Source organism: Capronia coronata (assembly GCF_000585585.1).
Source record: "Capronia coronata CBS 617.96 chromosome Unknown acBCG-supercont1.6, whole genome shotgun sequence".
Classification (NCBI taxonomy): Eukaryota; Fungi; Ascomycota; class Eurotiomycetes; order Chaetothyriales; family Herpotrichiellaceae; genus Capronia; species Capronia coronata.
The window spans coordinates 1,240,401-1,262,600 of NW_006912898.1; the positions used below are offsets into that span (position 1 = coordinate 1,240,401).

A 22,200-nucleotide genomic window follows, 5' to 3' on the forward strand; every position below is an offset into this window, starting at 1 on the left:
CCGTCTCGATCTGAGATTTTGTGTTGAGACAATGGGCAAGGAAGCAGTCGTCACAGACAAGGCCCCGAAAGCCTTGCCTGGAATCTACAGCCAGGCAATCGTGGCCAATGGCTTCGTTTACTGTTCAGGTTGCGTGCCTATGGACGCCGCAACTATGCGATTGATCCCGGGTGACATTCAAGCCCATACGGTTCGTTGCACCTCTTCCAGATACAAACAAAGGAGGTGAGAAAAACAAAGGCTAACCTTGTTATGTCCTGTAGCATCAATGCATCAAGAACTTGAAGGCAGTTCTCGAAGCGGCAGGGTCAAGTCTGGAGCACGTCGTCGAAGTCAATGTCTTCCTCGCCGACATGGGCGACTTTGCAAAGATGAATGAGATCTACACCCAATATTGGGGAGATGTCAAGCCGGCGAGAACGTAAGTTTGACTTTGACATTTGTTCATGGTTCAAATACTCAACAGCTGACTTTGGACGACCTAGATGCGTGGCTGTCAAGACTTTGCCAGGAAACACGGACGTTGAGATCAAGTGTGTGGCAGTCTTGAAGTAGTAGAAGCAATCGTCAAGGGCCATAGATAAACGCATCAGCTAGACGAAGCAAAGGGAAAAAGTAGAACAGACCAGATAATAGAAAAGCAATGAATCCACAAGATCGCGAGAAATATTGTCTTGTTTTCGAACCTGATCATGATTGTTTGATATCTACGAATCGACGTTCCCTGGCCGATGTGTAGATGGCCTGCAAGACTTTCATCAACTTGACCTGCGCATCGACGCTGGCACATTCAGTCTGGACGTTCGTGTCTGCGATCCTTTGCAGTAACAGGTCTATCTGCCGGGTATAGTATCCGATCTGGTTGCTGACGCCCTTTGGCTTCTGAGTCGGCATCTCTGTGACTCCTGAGCCATATCCGCCTCTGCCGGCTCGTAGATTGATCCCACCCTTGGGAGGATTCAGGACGCCATGAAACGCACCGTTCGTCCCGTAGATGTCGATCCGCCAGTCCGCACACCAGTCTGTGGGTTCCCAGGCGGTGAAATCGGCCACGACGTTGTGCGTGGCATACTCGAGGATGACGCTGCCGACGTCCTCGTACGGCAACTGGCCGACGGCGAATTCGGTCGTGGCAGGATCCAGTTCTTCCTCGTGCATGTCGTACCAGCAGCTCACAATCGGGTGTTTCGCGCCCGGAGGCAGTTTTCGCACGCTGGCCGAAATACTCGCGGGCAGGCCAAAGACGTCGACGATCGCTTCTAGCGTGTGGCTGGCGTCCATGTACAGAAAGCCTCCCAGGGTGTCGCGTTGTCGTTGCCACAGCTCCATGCCAGCTCCCGACGGCGTGCCGCCGTGCCAGTGCGAAGTGGTGATTTCTCCCAGGGCGCCGGTGCGCACCAGATCGCGCACCACGTCCATGACCTCGGCGTAGTGCATCTCCCATCCATACTCGACGATCAGGTCGGGCCACTTCTTCAACTCGTGGGCCAGCTTGAAGATTTGCTCCGGGCGAGTGGCGCCGGGCTTCTCCAACAATAGCCCTTTGGCCCCTGAGGAGGCGGCGAGTAGGGCCAGTCGAGGATTGTCGTGGTCCAGTGGATGGATCAATGCCACGTCGAAGTCCTGGGCAACAAGGTCGTGCTCAGACATAAAACGTCGGACTTTCAGCCGTCGCTGCAACTTGGCGGCAAGGACCGCGTCTTCCTCCCAGAATCCAATGATGTCGATGTCGTCCCTTTGCTGGAGTATCTGTACTCGGATGTAGAAGTGCGGATGATGTCCACCCAGCAGGATTACTCGTGTGGCTGGCATGTTGTGAACTTGGTGAAATGTTTTCGGAGTGACAAACTGCCAGTTCAATCACAGGTTACATCTAAGTGATCTCTAGATGCTAGAGACATAAACCTTTGGAGGAATATGTTATACCCCATACATCATGTCAGGTGAATGTATCATGCGAATGACCAGCAGGCTGTATACTGTACGCCGAAAGCCTTTCGTGCCTTCGGAGTGATGTGTGGGTAGGTGGGTGAGACGACAAGGCTGCGCGGGAATGCGCGGGCATCTAATATGTAGCAGGTATTGGTGTGCTAACTATCAAGATAGGAAGGATAACCAATCCAATATCGCATCCCACGTTGCTGCTGCGTGGGCAATCCAATGCCACGACCATGGTGGATCTCAGAGCTCTGGCGGGAACCTGGGAAAACACCAGTCCATCTTCTTCAACTTGATCGCGACGGTGAGGTCAAGACTCAACAAGCAGCAGCTGTACACAAGTCGAGCATGCATGGTCTTATCGGGAAAACAATGCCAACTCTCTCATGACACCTCAGAGGCTAGAGGTGATAAAGTCAGGGGTTATACACAAGGCTTACGTGGGTTTGATATCTGATACCCCCGGCGACGAAGCGGTCAACGTACCAGATACATATATACGACATGGTATACAGTCTATAGTCCACAGTCGTCCATACACCTGGTGATCGACTGACTCTTGACCGACTTCTGTTGGCACTCGATCTCACCACCGAATTGCCAGCTCTCTTCCGCCGCAAAGATGTCGGACAACTCGCTGAGAGAAGCAAAGGAGGCTTCACATTCTGGAGAAGCAGCAGCAACCACCCCTGTGACAGACATTGAGCACGGTTCGATGGCCACCGGCGTGGCTTCAAAGGGATACAAGATCGGTCCTCTGACTCTGCCATTGTATCGATCCCCTCTTGCACAGACGATCATCATTGGCTTCGTCTGTTTCCTGGTTGTTGGTGAGAAGTCAACGCCTTTTCAAGCTCTGCTGCTGCTGGTTCACCAAAACTGATATGTATCCCTCTTCATCCTACAGGCATGTTCAACGTCCTCGCGTCTCTAGGAGGTGGAGGCCAGCTGGACGCCACGCTGTCCAACGAAGCCAACATCATCCTCTACTCTGTCTTCGCAGGGGTCGCTCTCGTGTCGGGCTCCATCTGCAACTATCTTGGTCCCAAGATCACCTTGTCCGTTGGAGGCGTCGGCTACGCCCTCTACGCCGCGTCCTTCTGGTGCTACAATCATACCCAAAACCGGGGCTTTGTTCTGTTTTCTGGAGCTGCTTGCGGTTTCGCGGCCGCCTTTCTATGGTACGTCTACGAGGTTGAGTGGTTGGGCATGGACCCAGAAACCAGTTTCATATCCGATGCTTGTCGACTGAATCTTGATCTCTGACACTGCCATGTCATCTCATCGTCACAGGACCGCCGAAGGAACGATTTTGATGTCATATCCTACTGAGGACCAGAAGGGCCGATATATCAGTCTTTTCTGGACCATTTGGAGCATGGGTGCCGTCATCGGTAGCATCATCCCGACGGCACAGAACTGGTCCAACACCTCGGCCGGTAGGGTCAACGACGGGACATACATTGCCCTCTTCGTCTTGATGTTGGCCGGCAGTGTGCTGGCCCTGTGTCTCGTCCATCCGAACAAGGTCGTTCGTGACGACGGAACCAAGGTCTATATGGTTCAACATGCGTCCTTGTTGACCGAGTTGAAAAACATCGCTCGGTCGGTCGTGGTCGAGCCCTGGATCGTGCTCTTCTTTCCCTATGCCTTCGCCGGTCTCTGGTATGGAGTGTACCAGAGCAACGACTACAACGCCTACTTCTTCGACGTCCGCACCCGGGCATTCAACTCCATCTGGTACAATGTTGCCCAGATGGTTTCTGCGGGTCTGTTAGGTCTGTTCCTCGACATCAAATATTTCACCAGACGCACCAGAGCTCTCCTGGTAAGGCGACCTCTCTGTCCCTTTCCCTCTCCTTTCGTAGGATTTCCCGAATCAAGATTTCAACTGACAACCCAAAACAGGGATGGGCCTTGATGTTTGTCCTCTTCAACGCCGTGTTGATCGGTGGAGTGTTTCCGCTTCGAGAGTCCAGTCGCGACCACCCGGTGGCCAAAATCCTTGATGTCACCGACAACAAGGCTGGCGGCTACATTGCTCTGTATTTCTTTTATGGCTTCTTGGATGGCGCATGGTAAGCAGATGTTCCGAGTTGTCGTTCAAACCAGTGTGAAAAGGATCTGGAGTTTCCATGGCTAATCATGCTGATAGGCAATGCTATGCGTACTGGATCATGGGAACTCTTTCCAACAATCCCCTTGTGCTGAGTATGTATGGAGCCTTTTACAAAGTGTTTGGCGCTGCGGGCAGCGCCATCGTGGCCAGCCTCGACGAGGACAAGAAGTCCTATGTCACCATGTTCGCCTCTTACTGGGGTCTGACGGCGGGATCACTCCTGATTCTGCTCCCATTGGTGCTCAAGCGTGTCACCAACACGAGCATGCCCGTCGAAGTCCCGAGCGCCAGGATGGTCGGCGCAGGAGGCCCACAGGCTGGAATCGCTGTCGGGGTGGATATGGAGATCGAGGGCGAGGAGAAGGAGCAGGAGCTGAAGCACACGGTCATCTAGCGTTCTCCTCATCTGATATTTCCAATCTTGACTAGGAGGACCCCAATACCAGTAAACGACAATAAGGCTCAGGGACATCTACCCAAGCCGAAATTGATGGCTGGTTCACAGATTTTATCAGGCGGTAACAATCCCTAACCCCTATTCACCATCAGCTGAAGCTCCACCTTCGTCTGCCTTGTAGCATGACGGTCGCGAGAAACGTCGACTAAAGCACGGCGTCAGGCGAGCTCGGCACGAATATGCTAGAGTCCAGGATGAGAAGCATTACGTGTTGAGGGAGTGCAACGATGAGCTGGACTAAGCTCCCCGGCTGGTCATGATCGACAATGGATTGAGCCTCTCCTGCTGTCACGGTCTACTGGAAGTATACCCTCAAAGACGGAGGAAGTCTCGTCTCTCAATCCAACTTCCCGGGGCCCTTTGACTTCATCCATCGCTGTGTCTATCTCTCCAAGCTCTTCCTTCAGTGCGCCGCGACAATCAGCGTGTCCACATACTCCCAGTACTTCTTCGCCGAGGCCCGACGCAGCTTCTTGCCCCATACTGTCATAAACAAGAAGCTGAAGCTGCAGAACAGGCAAAGAAAGGCGACTGCAATAAAGCAGTTCTGGGTTCCTGTATTCTCCAGCCATGGTGTAATACCGTAGTTCATTGCGAAGCCCATAGTGTTGCGAATGACGATGACCAAAACGACCGTCTCTCCGGCAATTTCTTTGAAGCAGTCAACATCGTATGCAAGCGCGGTACTCCCTCCTGAAACGATGCCAAAACTGGTCATTCCGAGTCCAATGATGAGACCCATGAAGTGGATCTGGTGTGCGGCGCCGACGCCCCAGAGGATCAGTCCCGCGGTTGCAAGTGTACCAGAAAACATCAACAGCCAAAGTCGATGCTCAGGCTCACGGATGCCATGATTTCGTCGAGCCAGTCGGATGGCAATTTCGTCGCCTGCCCATCCGGCCCACCACCATGCAACAATGCAACCGATCAGTAACGAAAGGTATGAGATGCCGACGGATTGCGCGGAGAAATTGTAGGGTGGTGCATTCAGGATCAAAGCCATGGTGGCATTTTGGACGTTGTACCAGCACAACGATGCGCCATACAAGAAGCCGGCCCAGCTGACGTTTGGGAAGTAGAAAAACATCAAGAGCGGTCGAACCATCATGATGAACATTTGTTTGACGGACGGGCGGCCCTCGTCAAGTCGGAAGAGCTGGAGTTTTTGCAAGTACGTACGTTGTCGAGTGTAGCCTACACTGGCCACCGGTGATGCTGTCTCAGGAAGGGCTGCGTCTTTGGAAACGGTCTCGGTTTTCTCCCCAAGGGTCTCGAGATTGGTCACAACCTCGGCTGCCCCCTCATCAACACCCTCGATTGTTTGGCGGAAGTACATGGTCTCCTCCATGCCGAAGAAGATGATGATCAGGCAGACGCCGAGGACGATTGTGCCGAACCAGATGGCTGCCTCCCAGCCCATCGAGTCAGTAATGAAGCCGGCGAGGAATGGCGCGAAGGCATTGGAGCCAAACACGAGGAGAGTATAAATGCCCATCTGCACCTCGTCAGCAATATGTACCACTGAAGGCGGGAACGACCAGTATCACGCGGATGCAGCAGTGATCCTGTCTAGGGTGTACTCACAAAGTTTCCGCGTTCGTGAGCAAAGAAGAGGTCAGACACGGAGATTTCACCCAGCGATTCGACCGGGGCAACGATCAGACCCAATAGGCTGCGATGTGCCCACCAGATGCTTCTTGAAGACGTATACACGGTCCAAGCCATTGGCCCAAGCGCAAGGAGACTGCTGAGGATATAAACCCCGCGACGACCATAGGTCAATGCTATTGGTTGCCAGATGAGGCATCCCCAGCTTCAAGAGGTCAGAGAAGTGTTCAGACCCAGACCCACCAAAACATAAGAGACTGTAGGAGCTCTCAGGCCTAGCAAAGGACAGCAGAACTCACCCTGCGAACAAGAACATCTGTAACCTATCAGTGTGGTGATTTTTTTGCAGGCAAGCGAGCCAAACTCACCAGACCTGTGCCAGTATTGAGATCTGCAATATTGATATTGGTCGCCTGTCCAATGTTGGTCAAGATTGAATACTGGACAGTGGTGGCCATTCCAATCCCAAGAATATAAATGTAGGTCATGGTGATAGCGATCCCCTTGCGCTTCTTGGACCAATTCAAAGGATCTTCCGGGTCCGAACTTGGACGAGGATTCAACACAATATCATGTCGGTGTGAGTGATCAACTGCATTTGTGTCAACAAGATGAATCGTGCCAGGCACAACATCGCGCTCATTGTGGACCATTGTTGATGCTTTCTCGTTTCCAGATAGGGGAACAGCCTTGGTCCAAAAGTCTTTGGAGCAATGTTCGGTTTCTCGACAACAAGCACTGGGAAGTCGGACTCTTATATCATTGCAGAGTACTAGCCACCTGAGAAGTCACACAGCTGTCTCTCTCCCCCTTGTAAGTACAGCACTGATAAGCATGGCAGCCGCGGCAGGGTGTCTGTAATGCCATCTTCCCGGAGAAATCCATATTGTATGCCCTTGGCCGATCACGGTCGATATCCCCTACAGCGACGATCAAGTGTGAGCGGCCAATGGGATTTGTCGTGGACCATCATCGCTTTCCCAATCTGGAAGTTGAGAAGTTTCAATGGAGCCTGCAAATCTATACTAACTTTGACGGCGCGCTCAAGACAAAGACGGGGTCGACAGCCAGTGCGGCGATAGCCATGGCGAGATGCACGCGTTTCTTGGGTTTCCCGAAGAGGCATGAGAGATACTGCCGGCAAGGATGCCCTGCATCCTACGATCGAGCAAAGCACACGACGGCATGAGCGATTGTGTGGCAGAGCCTTGCCATAGGCTTCTTCGGTTATGTCTTATCTGTGCCAGCAGTAACCAGATAAACGCCAGGTGCTAGAGCACGTCCATGGGCAGATATCAATGCGGATGCTGACTGGTTCATCCATCCCTAAATTACCCCAGACGGCAGTCAAGATGTCTTTCCTTAGCCCGAGGCTATGTCGACCGGCGCTGCAAGTCATGCGCGTATATCCGAGCCAGCCATATCTCACTCAGTTGTAATAGTGCATGGGCAATACGTGGACCCAAGATGCAGGGCTCGTCTATTTGAAGTCGAGCACATGTCGTGACGCCGAAGACACCACAACCATAATACCAGCAACGAGATGGCGACGATTGATACTCCTCCAGCGGACTATCCTCCTGAAATCACTGGCTATGCTGATCCATGGATAGCTTCGCCAGGTGAGACGATATCGATCAAAGTGAGTAGCATGATCAAGATACTCCGGCTGCTTGCTGTGTCTTGAAAGTCTCTTGACAGACAAGCCTATTCGAGTGCGTTTTTGGACGGGACACTGAACACTGAGCAGGTATCATGCACAGAGCCGGAGTATTCGTATAGAACGGTGAGAGTGATCCAAGGTGTCGACCTCGAGCATTCGCCCAAGAAAGAGCTCCAAGAGATCACCTCAGTCCCTTCAGGCACTGCGAAGGGGAGATTCCAGGTGGCCAGGATCGGCTCATACGCCAGAGTGGACGAGTGGGGAGCATCACTGTCGAAGAATGGTGTCGAAGTCTCACTGTACTTCCAACCGCATCTCCCTCAGGCTGGTCACGTCCAGACGATCATAGCCACGCTTGATGTGGCCTCCAAGAGCGGATTTGCCGTCGTCATAACCACAGAAGGATTCGTTGAATTGTGGCTCGGTATCGGGACGGACGTCAAGGTCGTCGAGACGAAGTTCAAGCCTGCTAGTAAGCGATGGGTGGGATTGAAACTCATCTTGAAAGGCACAGATGTCTCGCTCTCGTTGATACCGATCCCATACCTGGCGGAGAAGGCCAATCCAACGACACACCTACACGAGACATTGGCCGACCCCGTCAATCTCTCTTCTGAGAATATACTGCTCTTGGCTGGTAGTTTTGCAGAGAGTCCAGGGGCCACCTTCCCGCGCGTGACCAACTTCTTCAATGGCCGCATCGACAGTCCTATGATCAAGTCATTGGGGCCCAAGGCAGAGGTTCTCGTCAAATACGATTTCGCTCGCAACATCCCCGACGACACCATCATCGATGCATCAGGAAACGGTCACGACGGTGTTCTCATAAATGCACCCACAAGAGCCATACCAGGTTTCGACTGGGACGGCAGCGAAGTCGACTGGACCAAAGCCAAATACGGCTACGGAGCAATCCACTTCCACGAAGACGACCTCGATGATGCAGCCTGGGAAACCGACTTCACCATCACCCTCCCGCCGGACGCTCGGTCGGGCATTTACGCCGTCGAGGTAAACTCCACCAACGGCAAAACTTCAGACATGATCACATTCATGGTCCGCCCTACCAAAGAGACTACGGCCAAAGTCGGCGCAAAGGTAGCCTTGGTGCTCTCGACGTTCACATATCTCGCGTACGCGAACGAGAAGCTCGCGGATGTGAATCGATCTTCCGCCGTGGAAGTCGGCCCGGGCTTCGACATCAGCCAGACACTTCGGACGGAGGACTTTTACCGAAGCCATCGACGACTGGACTGCGGCCTTTCGAACTACGACGTCCACAACGACGACTCGGGTGTGGTGTTCTCGTCGGCGAAACGACCGATCATGAATCTGCGTCCAGGCTACGTGATGTGGGCGTTTAGTCGGCCTCGCGAACTCAGCGCCGAGTCAATGATGATTGGATTGCTGGAGCGGGAGAACATCCCCTATGACGTGCTCACTGATCACGATCTGCATCTGAAAGGCGCCGCGGCATTGGCACCTTACACTACCGTCATGACCGGGTGTCATCCTGAGTATCCAACGCTCCAGTCGTACAATGCGTACGAGCACTACGCCAGACGCGGAGGCAATCTGATGTATCTGGGTGGGAATGGATTTTACTGGGTATCAGCCGTGGACCCGAAGAGGCCGTGGCGGCTTGAGGTGCGCCGTGGCGATCAGGGCGTCAGGTCATACACTCTTCCCGGTGGGGAACGATTCATGAGTCTGAATGGCACACAGGGAGGTTTGTGGCGCACACGAGGTCGTTCGTCGCATGGTTTGTTTGGGATCTCGTTTTGCGGTGAGGGCACCGGGCCTGGGGTGCCGTATAAGCGGACTGGCGCTGCTGAAAATGCCAGCTTCAAGTGGATGTTCGAGGGGATCCCGGACGGGGGATTGATAGGGGAATATGGACTCGGCGGTGGCGCAAGTGGTGATGAGATTGACAGCTTCGATCTGGCTTGTGGCAGCCCGACGAACGCGGTCGTGGTGGCTTCGAGCACTGGCCATCCGGATGAGTTTGGCATTGCGCCAGAGTGTGTCGGCTTTCCCATCATCAACACACTGGGAACGCAGACCAACGAGATCAGGTCGGACATTGTCTATTACGAGACGCAAGCTGGAGGCGCTGTGTTTTCGGTGGGCAGTATCAACTGGTTCTGTTCTTTGGGGTGGGACGACTATCAAAACAACGTGGCCAAATTGACAGGGAATGTGATCAAGGAATTCTTGAGGAGGGCAGACGCCGAGAAGAGCTGAGGGTAGAGTCACCCCGGAAAATAGAGGATCTGTTGACATGAGGTCTGTGATATGTAGAGTGCGCTCGCAGAAGGAGGAATAGTGGGTTCAGCGCTCTGCGGACATGACTTGCTTTGTCTCATCGACTCCCATTCCATACCTTACTCGAGAAAGTCCTCAAACGCGTAAATGATTAGTGATGATGAATGAATTCTTCTCGGTGCCTTTCATCATTCCATGGATCTTCAGGACAGAGCACACCGTTACGAACTTACGAGGGTTCTTTGCACCAATTCCGCCAATATCCATATCTGATGACAGTCGTGGAAGTAAAGCTGCTGGATGCGCAAGAGGTGTACGAGTACGTGGGCGTGTCACATCTGGTGACCAACCTTGACGTTTCGGGCAAATCCCTGTTGGCACCTACGTTCATGTTCTCATGAAGGACTAAGCTTGTATGGGATCGTAAAATGGTAGTGTCACCATCGTTATTTCAGTCCACGACTGTAGGTATGCCTGATTCCTGAATGTAGGTCACCAAGTCACAAGTAGCATTGACTACTACCAATTCTACCAATCGCTGAAGTTCACCACAGTATGTTAGGATCATGGTGACCTTAAGCCGTGATTCCAACGTTATTGAAATCCAAGCTGCCAGGAGATGGCTTTCCACGACCCAAGACGGCGTCAAGTGGCTCCCTGTAATTGACCCATCCCAACCCCGAACCAAGTGCTTTGTAACCATATACCTCAAGGGCTTCATTGGGATAGTCTTTGGCCACCTCGGGCGGGAGATGCAAGAAGATATTTTCCTCGGAGCGAAGGTTTCCCTGGACCATGAATGCGCCGAGGACCTGTGAGAATGAATCAGAATCACCGGGTCTGATCGTATGTATGTATAGGACACAAGACCAACCTTGCGACGTTCGGATTTGGTCACGTTGGCACCGCCTCCATGAATAAGTGCGCCATCGAAAATCAACGCATCGCCCGGGTCCAGGCAGACGGGGATTGCTTGCTCTGGCTTCGCAAAACGGTCATCGTAGTCTGGCTGGACGGTAAAAAGTGGTCTCGAGTCAGCAAAGCACAATGCAGCACAACAACAGACATCAATTATGCCAGTAGCCAGCAACAACAAGATTTAAAACAGAGCAATACAGCTTACCCATTTGTGGCTTCCTGGAACAACCACCGTCGCCCCGTTTTCCGGCGTGGTGCGCGTTTGAGCCACCAGCATGTTCATCAAGGTTGGCCCTTTAGTGGGATGCTCAACATGGTTGACTCCGTCGTCTCGATGGAGTTGCTGGGCTTCGGCGCCAGGACCGATGTCGAACGTGGTGCTGGTGTTGCCGATCGGTCTGCACACAAACGTCCGAATCTCATCCCCGTATCTGGATTTCTTGGTGATCGTGAGCGTGCGGTTGCACACCTCTTGGTACAAGGGGTTCAGGAAGATCTCTTTGGCATAGGTCTGCGATTTGGACATGGCAGAGCAGATCCTCTTGGTCGCTTCCGGGAAGAAAGCTCCTGACCATTCTTGGTCGGGCTGTTCGTGTGGTTTCAGCTCCTCTGCGATCTTAGCGAGGGTTTCCTGGCTGATCAGGTTTGTGATGACAACGCCGCCGTCGCGGTCCAAGACCTCGAGAACTTTTTCCACCGGGGTGCCGGCGGGCAGTCTTTCCACGGATGGCTTCTCCATTGTTTACCTGGATTGAAGAAGCTGGTGTTGACCAGAATGATGAAGTGGCCCGGGCTAGCTGGGAATTAGAATATGTACTTAGTGTTTGAAAGGGCCTTCAAGATGGTGGTGTTTATGGGCAGGCTGCGGTCCCGCAAAGCACTTATTTGTCTGTGACCTAACGCGGCATGTAGTGGTCGGTTGGTATGCGTACACTCGTAGGGTCTGGATCTTATCGCATCTTCCCCAGTGAGCATTTATTTATGGTACGTGGGGTATGAGGAAGCAAGGGAGATAAGGTAAGTTGCCGCTACCAGGTATATTGCCAAATCGGGAAGGAATTTTGCCAGCCCCACAAATTGAAGCGACAAGTGTTGAATCTTGATAAAGGGGTTTGGGTGTCTACTATAGACTCTCGTCCTGGTTCTAGCAGATAGGGAGATCCGATAGCAGTAGGAGAACATAAAGGGCAACTTTGTTGAGCCACGTCATGTCCCATAGCCAGCCACTTGAGTGTCCCGTGTTTCCTGACTTGGCCCGAGAAGCGCTTTTGATAAACTGGTCGCAAGCTACAACCAGGGATCAAGACACCGACAAGAGCACATTGCAACAAGGTTGCCAGTCAGGACCAATTCGAAAACATGCCTTCAGCTAAAGTGCCTGCGCTCACCACACTTGCATCCGACACAGCGGACGAAGTGATTCTCGAGGCGTTCGACCGTGACGGCGCTGTCATCATCTCCAATCTGTTGAGCGAGAAGTGCGTACAGGACGTGCTCGCCGAACTGAAGATCGAGTCCTCCGACCATGTGTCGCCCAACCCCATCACGGCACTGGCAGCGAAATCTCCCACCACGGTCGACCAAGTCATTCTCTCGCCACAGCTGAAGCGGCTACTGGACGCCCGGATGTCCAAGACGACTCGCATCTGGCACGGCGACGACAAATTGTACAACACGTCGCGTCCATATCTGAGTGCGACGGTGGTGTTTGAGACAGCCCCCGGGGAAAAGGCTCAACCCCTGCACCGACACGACGACATCTACTTTGTCGACCACCCGGTCGAGATTGCCGCCGAGATCTGGGCGCTGATCGCTCTCGACGATCAGGGTGCCGACGGTGAGGCGGGAGGGAGCATGGTTGATGCCATTCTTGGAAGCCACAAATGGGATGAAGAATGGTGAGTGCTGCGCGCAGAATGCCCAAGTGACATCTGAGATATCTGCCGAGAGTATTGGCGACCTCAATAAACTAAAATCTTACACACTAGGGACCCTTCCGGCCACAGTCTGGCTTCGACTGTCATGAAGCGTGGAGACTGTTTTCTCTTGCACGGCTCGACCGTCCATCGTGGTGGCGAGAACGCGTCGACCAAAGTCCGTCGCTCGCTTGGAGTGTCGTGGACCCAAGGCCACCTGCGACAAGAGGAGAATCAATTCCTGGCCATCGCCAAGGAAGACGCCATGAAACTGGACGAAAGGACTCAGAAAGCAATTGGCTACAACGTGAATCCTCCCTACGGAGGATGGTACGAGCTGCGAGACCCGATCACGTATCTCCAGTCAGAGGAGAAGGTTGACAAGACCATGCGGGAGTTTCTCGATGATCAGTAGGCTACATAGACGATGACTGATCATGGGCCGGTCGCCGGGATCCCTCCTGTTGCGAGTCCAGCAAGTCGCTGAAACATGTCATCAATTACACCCGAGAAGTGATGGTATAGAACAATTTTGTTATACAGGACAATTTACATATTGGCCCTGCCAGCGACATTCAAACCCAGCACCACTTCCAATTCATTTCCCGGCTCAAGTCGTACCAGTCCACGGCCAGTTTGGCTTCCCAAGACTTTGCATCCCTCCGGCGGGACCAAAGAATGGTGAGGGCGTTTTCCGCGTTCTGATAGAGTGGGTCGGCCGTGTTTTTGCTGCCTCCGCGTAAGTGCTTGAGAGCTCGCTGCGTCAGGTCGGGATTCTTATTCTCGTCGATCTCGATGGCAGCGATCATGGTCGGCCAGAGGGCGATGCCCGCGATATTGGATGACGGATCAATAGACTCGAGATGGTCAAAAGTGCGCTGGACATGGTACTGGACGGTCGCATGACAGTACGCGAGTCGGCGGATGTTGCGGTAATAGAAGACCAGCGCCGCCTGGCGGAAGGCCTCTGCCAAATGTGTCTTTTCCAGTTTCGCATCCTTGATGGGTCGCCACCGGAACAACAGATCCTCGATCTTGATGGATTCGATCGACCAGGTGCTGTGCCACTCGTCGTCGCTGGTGTGGGCGACGCTCGAGGTCGTCCTCTCCATCGCTTCCGTCTCCTCGCGCGACTGGATGAGCATGACCATGCGCCCGAGCGAATAGACCACCACGACCGGACAGCCGACGAGCTTCTCGAAATGCTCGTCGTCCGACGACTCGTTCAGACTGGAAAGCTGGCCGAGGGCCATTTTCTGGAGGTCGTCCTGCCGCAGTCGACGGTAGATGTTCCAGTATTGTTCCGACACCAACAGGTCGAAGCAGGTCGAGGTGGCTGCAAACGTTTCAATGGCCACAACACATTTGACCAGCCTCACCCAGTTGTTGGAGTCTTTGAGGTCGCTTTCCAGTTTGCCCCTCAACTGGATGAACAGAGTGGCCCCTTTTAGCCAGTGGTCCCAGCCGCTTGTTCCTGAGAAGAGCACCTGGAAGAGAAAACAGTATCGAGTCAGCAAGCATGAAGCACAATGTGTGCTATGGGAAGTGGAAAAGGGGTTGGAACCGGGGTTACCTCAAATGTTTGCATCAGCATACACGCCGCCAGTGTTGCATCGTCTGTCAAAAAGTCGGGCCTAGTCAGTTTCTCCTGAAGCATGCGCAAGATCTTCTGTTTGTGCCACAGTGCCTTGACTGTGTCGTTTCCTTCACTTCTGGCACCACCTTCTCCCGACGAGCCGTCGCGAGAGTCCTGCGAGTGCAGAGAGCGATGATAGTAAGAAAGGGCCATGATGGCGTGCATCAAAATCTCCGACTCGGTGGCCGCGGGGATGACGATGGAGAGGAACGGATTGTCCGCCGCGGTCCACAAGGGCATCAGTCGCGGAACCACCTTTTCCATATCTACGGCAAGGTCAGTCAGCGACATTGTCAGGAAACTTCAGTAGGAACAGGAAAACATACAGTACTGGATGTTCTGCCTCCGTTCCGATCTTCGCGCCTCGGACCACTGGGACGGGTACAGAGGGACATCCCGCGGGATCTTGGGCAGGATGTCGGTTTGAAATGTGAGCTGCAGCGATATGTCATGGTGGATCAGGGACTCGGGGCTCTGAGCGAGGAGCATGGACGGCGATACCGCCTCGTCATCTTCATCATGATGCAATTGTAATAAACTGCCCTCGTCGATGCAGTTGGTGTGAGGGTTTCCAGTCGGGTGATGAGCACAGCATGTGTCCAGGTTGGTGGAATAGTCAATGCCCTGACTCGTTGCAAAACTCCGTGGCCGCTCCGTGGTGGACGCGAAAAGAAGCAAAGTTGCATCTTCGACGCTGGCTATTTGCGACTCGCCGCTGTCATCCTGCGGCTGATGCTGGTAATGTGTATGCGGCTCTTTGGAATTGCTAGAACTGAAAGTCCTTGATTCGATAGCACTTGACGTTTCATTCGTCTTATCAGATGTATCCCCGGGTGTATGGACTTGGGGGGTCGTGGGCGAGGCTGGAAGGGCATCGCTGCTTCTTCCCCCATCGTCTTCCATGGATGGAATCGTGGCTTCATGCTGAACAAACCGTCCTGATCTTCTGGATCTCCTAATGTCACTCTGAAAGCGGACTTTGTATCTACGTTGTGACTTGGATATATGCCCAGAGTGTTCTGGCAACCGTTGTCAGCTTGACTTCTCTGACGGTTTCCCGGTAGATCCAGACGTACCATGGTTCTTGGGGACCGTGTAAGTGGACTTCTTCACCCTGCCATTCTGGTTGAAGCTGTTGTCCCAGTTCAGGTGCATGTCTCATGAGACGCTGGCGTGGTGTCGTTGTTGTCTCGCTTGGGAAGGTTCCTGGATAATGAACATTTAACTTCCTATTTGAAAGATTGACTCGGGGGAGTGGTTATCAGTGCGAATTTCGCTCTAAGCAGGCTAGGGGGCCTATCTTGCTGATTGTCATGGGTATCTCGGCTCTCACCCCCGGCGATAAGCACGGAGGAAGGCGAATCTGACGGAGCAAACAGAATACCTGCCGCTTTGGGACATATGTGGAGACAAGGTAGACTCGACTCTGTGCCACATAACTGTCATCTCTACCATGACATCGCGATGACCGTGAAGCCCAATCAGGCTCGTATGTCTCTGTTCTGGATACGGGAACAAAGAACGCTTCCAGGGTCAGCAAAGACAAATGTACTTTTGCACAGCAGGTGGAAATTCCATAGCCTGGGAGCAATTCATTCAGCCAAAGGAGAAAAGAGAGACAAGTTGATGTTTATTGTAGTCAATGACTGTTGTTACTGACTTCCCTGCGCCACAATTGAAGGAGATATTCTCATCTTACCCATCGAATCATCAAGATCCAAGATCCAAGATCCAACCCTCTGTAACGATACATCAGTATAATTGACAAGCCCCCAAATGGCGGTCCAGGCAATGGCCCCCAGAAAGATCGAATTGAAGGGTACACCTAGAGAGGTACTGTCCACAAATGCGCCCCATGCTCTGAGGTTGCTAACTGACCATCAGATCGGTCTCCAACATGGCCGTCTGTTACAGTCGGAGATCAAAAGCCAGATGGAAGTGTATGGGGCAATGTTTGAACTGACATCCCAGATGGCCTGGCCAGAGGTTCTTGACGTTGCCGCCGAGTTCGCCGCCACCATCAAGCGACTGACGCCCGAGATCTTCGACGAGATGCAAGGCATTGCCGAGGGTGCGCAAGTGCAGCTCCTGGACATTGTTGCGTTGAACTGCCGGAGCGAAATCGCCCTTGGCCGCTTCACAGACGGCTGCACCAGTATCGCATGGAACGTAGGAAACGTCCAATCGAAAAAGGTGGTGCTGGCTCAGAATTGGGACTGGACCGCCCAGGTCAAGAAGAACATCGTTATGATGTCCATTGAACAGGTTGGAACCCCCAAAATTTGGATGATCACAGAGGTACGTAACTATTGCTTATTGTCTTTCCTGCTACAACGAACACCCCGGGAATTGTTAACCGACGCATGGTTCGATAGTCCGGGATTGTAGGTAAAATTGGATTCAATTCGGCGTCGGTAGGAACGTGTCTCAATGCGATTCGAGCCCGACCGATATTGAGCACCAAAGTCCCGATCCACGTGGCCCTTCGACTCTGTCTGCAGAGCACTTCGGTCGACGGTGCCATTGCCACATTGAGAACGCTAGGAGGAGTCGCGTCAAGTCAACACATCCTCCTTGCGGACAAAACCAGGGCTGTCGGTTTAGAACTCTCGCCACTGGGCGATGTCCATCTGTCCGAGCAGGACGGGATAGTCACGCATTCCAACCACTTCATCGAGAACAGGTATGTGGAGGAACCTCCTTGGCTGGCAGGGTCCCCGGTCCGCCTGGAACGGATTCGACAACTTGCCGCGAAGCTGAAGAGCGAAGGTGTTGGTGGTGACATGGTGGAGGGTTCTTTATTGAGAGAACGGATCTTCTCGGATACCTTCAATGCGCCGCAAGCCATTTGCTGCATTGAGGATGCATCCAGACCGATCCAGACGCGGAGCAGCACTTTGTTCAACGTCGTCATGTCCTTGAAAGAAGGAGAGGGTGGCTCGTCTGCAGAAGTGGTTTGGGGAAAGCCAGGATCTGGTGAAGAGGGACCGACATTGGTCATGCCTTGGTAGTAGTTGACCTTGATTATATCTACCAATACCGACAAGACCTATTTGAGCTTTTGGCTTGTTAACAATATCAACTCGTCGGAATCAACTCGTCATGCTGTAGTATCTGGCTCCAGGGCAGGATACATTGCAGCCATCTCGTCCAGATACCTCAGAACAACCTTCCCCCAGACCGGTTTCCGTTTGTAAAAAGCAAACTTTTCGGGAAGCTTGTGCAGGAGCCCTCCCAGCCGAGCGGCGAAGCCGGGCGTGTGTGCAATATCCACAAGCCGATAAAGATAGCTAGACTCTGTTAGACAGGGGATCACGGGAAAGAAAGCCCTCGGTACATACGTTTTAGTAACGAAGCAGATGGCCTTGGTACGAGGTAGTCGGCGAAGCACTTGTCGTTCTACCCGGAGCTGGACTTGGTTGATGTCGATGTTCTCGTCTGCCACTCCTTCGTCATTCTCGTAGAGATGACCGCCTTCGGTCAAGAAGAGCTCTTCTTTGTCGTTGATGGCCCAATTCACTCGCATGACCATGCTTGACGGCCCAACGTTCCTGAAGAATCTACCAGGAGTTAGTTAGATGACTTGGCTAGTCGACAACACAATGGTAGACAATTTACCTGTTCATCGACTTCTGCAACCTCTCCTTGTACATTGGTACCGGCTTATGGATGTCGGTTAGGGTCTGGTTCATCTTTTCCCGAACATGAAATCCCGCTGGAAAAGCGGACAGCACTGCCTTCAAAACGTACTCGCCCGTGGGACCTTCAACCAGGATATTCAGGTCGTCTTCCACCAGCCGGCCCGCGATGTATAGGGGATGGAATTTGATGTATGGTTTCGAGACGTCAAAAGTCTCGCCCGTGGCAGCGTTATGGATTTCTTTCCCGTCGTCCGACAGCTTGAAGATGGTAGGGAAACGTCTCGGGAGATACTCGAGCAGGCATTCGAGCATTTCCACGCAGCCGGCATAGCCTTCGTCCCTGCAGTCGATGGCGTCGGATCCTACTTCTGCCAGGACTTTGGCCTTGAGATCCATGCGTTTTTTGTAGTTCTTGTCGAAAACGATCCAATCATTGAATGCTAGCTTTTCAATTGCTGCAGAATAGGTCAACCTTGAGCCGGACAGATTCAGGCAGTACTCGTACACATTGTGATGGAATAAACACGATCGCTGATGAACTCTTTGTGGTACCACTGTATCGGCTCCTCCTCCTCATACTTGAAATCCGCCTTGTAGGGTGTGACTTGCGAAAAGTCCAGTTGAGTGATCTCGTCGTCTTTTTCCTCTGTTAGCATGGCTTTGTTCCTGCTTGCGCTTGGCCGGGTTTCAAACCTCCTGGCCTGCTGTAGTAGGATGCTTTCGGCTTTGAGACAGCAACGCCCTGGTTTTCTTTCTGTGTCTGAGGCTCAAATTCGACCACGGGGCCTGCTGTTTTCGAGTTCGATCTCCGCCAAAAGTAATAGAGTGCCACCAATGTGAAAGTGGCGACCGCCAGTCTCATTTGCAATTCAGCGGTAGTCGGCATGTCCGAGATTGTGGTCGCCATGGTCAACAGGAGCAATGATCGATGGATTTCGCGTCATCGAAATGAGAGTTGTACGATTTGAACTCCCATTGCGATTCATAAATAATGTCTTGATTCTCATCGGAGTGGAACCCAGTGCAATTTTGCTACCTATCCCATTCTCCATTATTTGAAGAGTCTCGAATGGTCCCAGATTGCCAGTCAATCCGAAAATTCGGGATCCATCTCCAAGCAAGGCTCACTGGCAGCAAGGTGCAAGAGTGTCCGAAAAGGGCAACTTTTGCTCTGGAACGTACCCAAGGATAATGCTTCTGATAGGGCACCGCCTCGCGTTCCAGAAGCAGAAGGAAAACCATACTCAGACTACCGCGGTCATAGTGAATGGACCAAATAATGTTCCCAAGATATGCTGGTCATCCGCGTTGTCTGTGTGGGAAACGGTTAATGATGGAGCACAGATCGTGGATAACGGATCTCAAAGATACGGGAGTGGGTCTCAGCGGGCGCCCCATTCCATCTTCGTCCCAGGACCCCCAGAAAGACTTGCCTAATCAAGCAGGTTTTCACAGAGCTAGAATTCGAATGGGAGATAGCGAATATGACAATTTGTCCCTACCGAGATATCAAAATATACCATGGATGGTACAAGCCAGCGTGGACAACAATGTTATATCAAGCCTTGTCAGAAGCTGTTGTCCAAGTCCACTTCTAGAAAGCCTCTCCTGATTGACTCTGACTGACTCCAAGCAAGATCTTGCCGCGTTCGATCACAGACCCAGCAGTCGTCAAGAATAACTGTGGTCAGAACACATCGACATCAAGATGGCCGAGAAAAGGAACGATACCGCCGAGGTTATTGCACCTTCTTCGACTGAGTCTCAGCTTGGGACCGTCCAGGAATTGTCCAACGATGCCCTTCAGCTTGCTGCCCTCGGTCACAAAGAAGAACTTGGTCAGTTGGGCTCCCTGGTCCACAGGAAGCATTAGTATTTAACAGTGATCTAGAAAGAAACTTCGGCTTGCTCGCATTGGCCGGTCTGGGCTTCGTCTGCTCTGGCAGTTGGTCTGGAGTCGCCCAGTCACTGGTCGCCGCCATCTTAAGTGGAGGACCTTCAGTCCTCGTTTATGGAGCGTGAGTTGAGGCCAACGCAGAAGAAGGAGAGCATGGTGTACTGACTGAAACGTGTCACAGTCTCATTATTCCCTCCATGATCATCTTCGTGGTCTTGTCTCTGGCTGAAATAGCTTCGGCCTATCCTGTAAGGCTCCGCGCATCCTGATCATCATATCCGTCAACAATTTTGACTTCTGACATCTCCTCAGACCACCGCTGGACCGCTTGAATGGACATACCGACTGGCTCCCCGCAAGCATGCTGCCTTTTTGGTGAGCCACACTACCGACCGGCGTTATCTTCTCGACAGTTGAGCTGACAGATCTCAGAGCTGGATGACCGGCTGGTCCAACATGTTGTCTTGGATCGTGGGAGCTTCAGCCAACGTTGCTGTCATGACCTTCCAGATCGTCTTCCTGGCCAATCTGTTCCACCCTAGCTACGAGTCCAAGTCGTGGCACGTCTTCCTGATCATGGAAGCCCTTCTCATCCTGAACTGCCTTATGAACGTCTTTGGCACCAGAATACTTCCTCTAGTCGATACAGCAGGCTTCTGGTGGTTCCTTGCCTCTTTCTTCGTCGTCGGCATCACAGCTGTGGCAGCTGCGAACCCCCATCAGCCCGCAAAGTTCGTGTTTGCAACCTTTATCAACCAGACGGGGTGGGACAACAGCTTTGTTGTCTTCATGAATGGTGCGTCGTCCCTCGCAGGTAACAACACCCTTGACAGCAGCAGCTGACATCGATACAGGATTGATCATCACCGCAGGAGTATGTCAAGCATGTGTTTCCGAGACAGCTCCGTCCGACTAATGATTGTCTGTAGAACTTCGTTGCACTGGACAGTATCAGCCATCTGTCCGAAGAGATGCCCAATCCCAGTCGCACTGTTCCCCGGGCCATGATCATGACCATCACAATTGGGGCTTTGACAGACTTCATCGTTTGCATCCTGCTGATGTTCTCGGTCGGTCAGGATATAGAAGAGTTCTTCAACAGCGGGTATGATCGATACCCCCCAACCTGGATTGCCTCGGGTTCTGAGTTCTGAGTTCTGAGTTCTGACATTGGGTAGCGCTCCTTATCTTACTATCATGCTTACGTCCACGGGCTCCAAGGCTGCTGTCGCCTGCATCTCCACGATGCAACTGGTCAACAACTTCAACAGCACCACGTCTGTCATCCAGGTTGGAAGCCGCATCATCTGGGCCTTCGCACGAGACGGCGGTTTCATCTTCCCAAAGTATTTCAGCAAGGTCAACAAAAGCCTGGCTTGCCCCGTTCCCGCCGTCATCATGTCCTGGGCGATTGCGGCTCTGATCTCGGTCTTGTATCTCGCATCGACCACTGCCTTCAACGCATTGATGTCCTGCCTGGTCATCTTGGGCTATTTCGCCTACGGAGTGCCCATTCTCTGCTTGTTGCTCCGTGGGAGAGTCCTCGATCGGGAAGGTACCTTCAAACTCGGAAAAGCGGGCTGGACCATCAACATTCTGGCCCTGTGCTTCATGTCTTTCCTCACAATTTTCTTTTGCTTCCCCGTCTATCTTCCTGCGACCAAGAACAATATGAGTAAGTCTATTACTGTCAGTGCGGCGAATCCTGTGTAAACTGACGTATGATTGTCTAGACTATGCCAGCCTGGTGAGTGTGGGTTTAATGCTCATTGCATACCTCCTGTGGATCTTTGTGGGTAAGAAAAACTTCAAGGGTCCATCTCTCGCCGGTATTGTTGTGGCCGATGATGCGGTGGCACAGGAGAAAGATGTTTGAATAGCGGTTCGTTCAGCGGCAGTTGGTCTGTAGAGAGGGGCCGTTGTTACATATACAAGACGAATGGAAGCCTTGGAAATTGAGGCTTCTGTCCTAAATCACTAGCCTTTTAGTCTCAGCCACCACAATCATGGATTCCATACCACGGTCGTGAGAACTACATGAACTGCATCGTGACGTTACGCTGACGAGTCTCTGCCGCGGATCTTCTGTTGTCGGTAGTAGGAACATCAAGAAGCACTCTTTGCCTGCTTAACATACCTCGG

At 52.6% G+C, this 22,200-nt stretch overlaps 11 protein-coding genes across 11 annotated transcripts; 6 read left to right on the forward strand and 5 right to left on the reverse strand.

The window, feature by feature from the left end:
• Positions 1–31: 31 nt before the first annotated feature.
• Positions 32–555, forward strand: A1O1_07111 (endoribonuclease L-PSP; the record flags this gene model as incomplete). Its single annotated transcript, XM_007727984.1, has 3 exons — positions 32–190; positions 264–421; positions 486–555. 3 exons carry the CDS (start codon positions 32–34, stop codon positions 553–555), a joined length of 387 nt encoding a protein of 128 aa, XP_007726174.1.
• A 135-nt stretch (positions 556–690) lies between these two features.
• A1O1_07112 (uncharacterized protein) lies at positions 691–1,812 on the reverse strand (the record flags this gene model as incomplete). Its single annotated transcript, XM_007727985.1, has 1 exon — positions 691–1,812. One exon carries the CDS (start codon positions 1,810–1,812, stop codon positions 691–693), a length of 1,122 nt encoding a protein of 373 aa, XP_007726175.1.
• A 748-nt stretch (positions 1,813–2,560) lies between these two features.
• Positions 2,561–4,451, forward strand: A1O1_07113 (uncharacterized protein; the record flags this gene model as incomplete). The annotated part of the gene is made up of 5 exons (XM_007727986.1): positions 2,561–2,768; positions 2,846–3,119; positions 3,232–3,766; positions 3,847–4,016; positions 4,094–4,451. 5 exons carry the CDS (start codon positions 2,561–2,563, stop codon positions 4,449–4,451), a joined length of 1,545 nt encoding a protein of 514 aa, XP_007726176.1.
• A 466-nt stretch (positions 4,452–4,917) lies between these two features.
• On the reverse strand, positions 4,918–6,775 carry A1O1_07114 (uncharacterized protein; the record flags this gene model as incomplete). Its single annotated transcript, XM_007727987.1, has 4 exons — positions 4,918–6,009; positions 6,099–6,327; positions 6,422–6,438; positions 6,491–6,775. 4 exons carry the CDS (start codon positions 6,773–6,775, stop codon positions 4,918–4,920), a joined length of 1,623 nt encoding a protein of 540 aa, XP_007726177.1.
• An 890-nt stretch (positions 6,776–7,665) lies between these two features.
• On the forward strand, positions 7,666–10,029 carry A1O1_07115 (uncharacterized protein; the record flags this gene model as incomplete). The annotated part of the gene is made up of 2 exons (XM_007727988.1): positions 7,666–7,764; positions 7,873–10,029. 2 exons carry the CDS (start codon positions 7,666–7,668, stop codon positions 10,027–10,029), a joined length of 2,256 nt encoding a protein of 751 aa, XP_007726178.1.
• A 596-nt stretch (positions 10,030–10,625) lies between these two features.
• A1O1_07116 (uncharacterized protein) lies at positions 10,626–11,707 on the reverse strand (the record flags this gene model as incomplete). The annotated part of the gene is made up of 3 exons (XM_007727989.1): positions 10,626–10,862; positions 10,925–11,055; positions 11,167–11,707. 3 exons carry the CDS (start codon positions 11,705–11,707, stop codon positions 10,626–10,628), a joined length of 909 nt encoding a protein of 302 aa, XP_007726179.1.
• Positions 11,708–12,327: 620 nt separating this feature from the next.
• On the forward strand, positions 12,328–13,299 carry A1O1_07117 (uncharacterized protein; the record flags this gene model as incomplete). The annotated part of the gene is made up of 2 exons (XM_007727990.1): positions 12,328–12,866; positions 12,957–13,299. 2 exons carry the CDS (start codon positions 12,328–12,330, stop codon positions 13,297–13,299), a joined length of 882 nt encoding a protein of 293 aa, XP_007726180.1.
• A 160-nt stretch (positions 13,300–13,459) lies between these two features.
• On the reverse strand, positions 13,460–15,675 carry A1O1_07118 (uncharacterized protein; the record flags this gene model as incomplete). Its single annotated transcript, XM_007727991.1, has 4 exons — positions 13,460–14,371; positions 14,458–14,786; positions 14,847–15,539; positions 15,597–15,675. 4 exons carry the CDS (start codon positions 15,673–15,675, stop codon positions 13,460–13,462), a joined length of 2,013 nt encoding a protein of 670 aa, XP_007726181.1.
• Positions 15,676–16,296: 621 nt separating this feature from the next.
• A1O1_07119 (isopenicillin-N N-acyltransferase) lies at positions 16,297–17,531 on the forward strand (the record flags this gene model as incomplete). Its single annotated transcript, XM_007727992.1, has 3 exons — positions 16,297–16,353; positions 16,405–16,818; positions 16,896–17,531. 3 exons carry the CDS (start codon positions 16,297–16,299, stop codon positions 17,529–17,531), a joined length of 1,107 nt encoding a protein of 368 aa, XP_007726182.1.
• Positions 17,532–17,620: 89 nt separating this feature from the next.
• A1O1_07120 (uncharacterized protein) lies at positions 17,621–18,817 on the reverse strand (the record flags this gene model as incomplete). Its single annotated transcript, XM_007727993.1, has 4 exons — positions 17,621–17,810; positions 17,862–18,080; positions 18,139–18,616; positions 18,667–18,817. 4 exons carry the CDS (start codon positions 18,815–18,817, stop codon positions 17,621–17,623), a joined length of 1,038 nt encoding a protein of 345 aa, XP_007726183.1.
• Positions 18,818–19,869: 1,052 nt separating this feature from the next.
• On the forward strand, positions 19,870–21,934 carry A1O1_07121 (uncharacterized protein; the record flags this gene model as incomplete). The annotated part of the gene is made up of 9 exons (XM_007727994.1): positions 19,870–19,999; positions 20,053–20,179; positions 20,240–20,306; positions 20,371–20,433; positions 20,491–20,854; positions 20,913–20,932; positions 20,988–21,163; positions 21,237–21,733; positions 21,792–21,934. The coding sequence occupies 9 exons, from the start codon at positions 19,870–19,872 to the stop codon at positions 21,932–21,934; spliced, it is 1,587 nt and encodes a 528-aa protein (XP_007726184.1).
• Between the last annotated feature and the right edge of the window lie 266 nt (positions 21,935–22,200).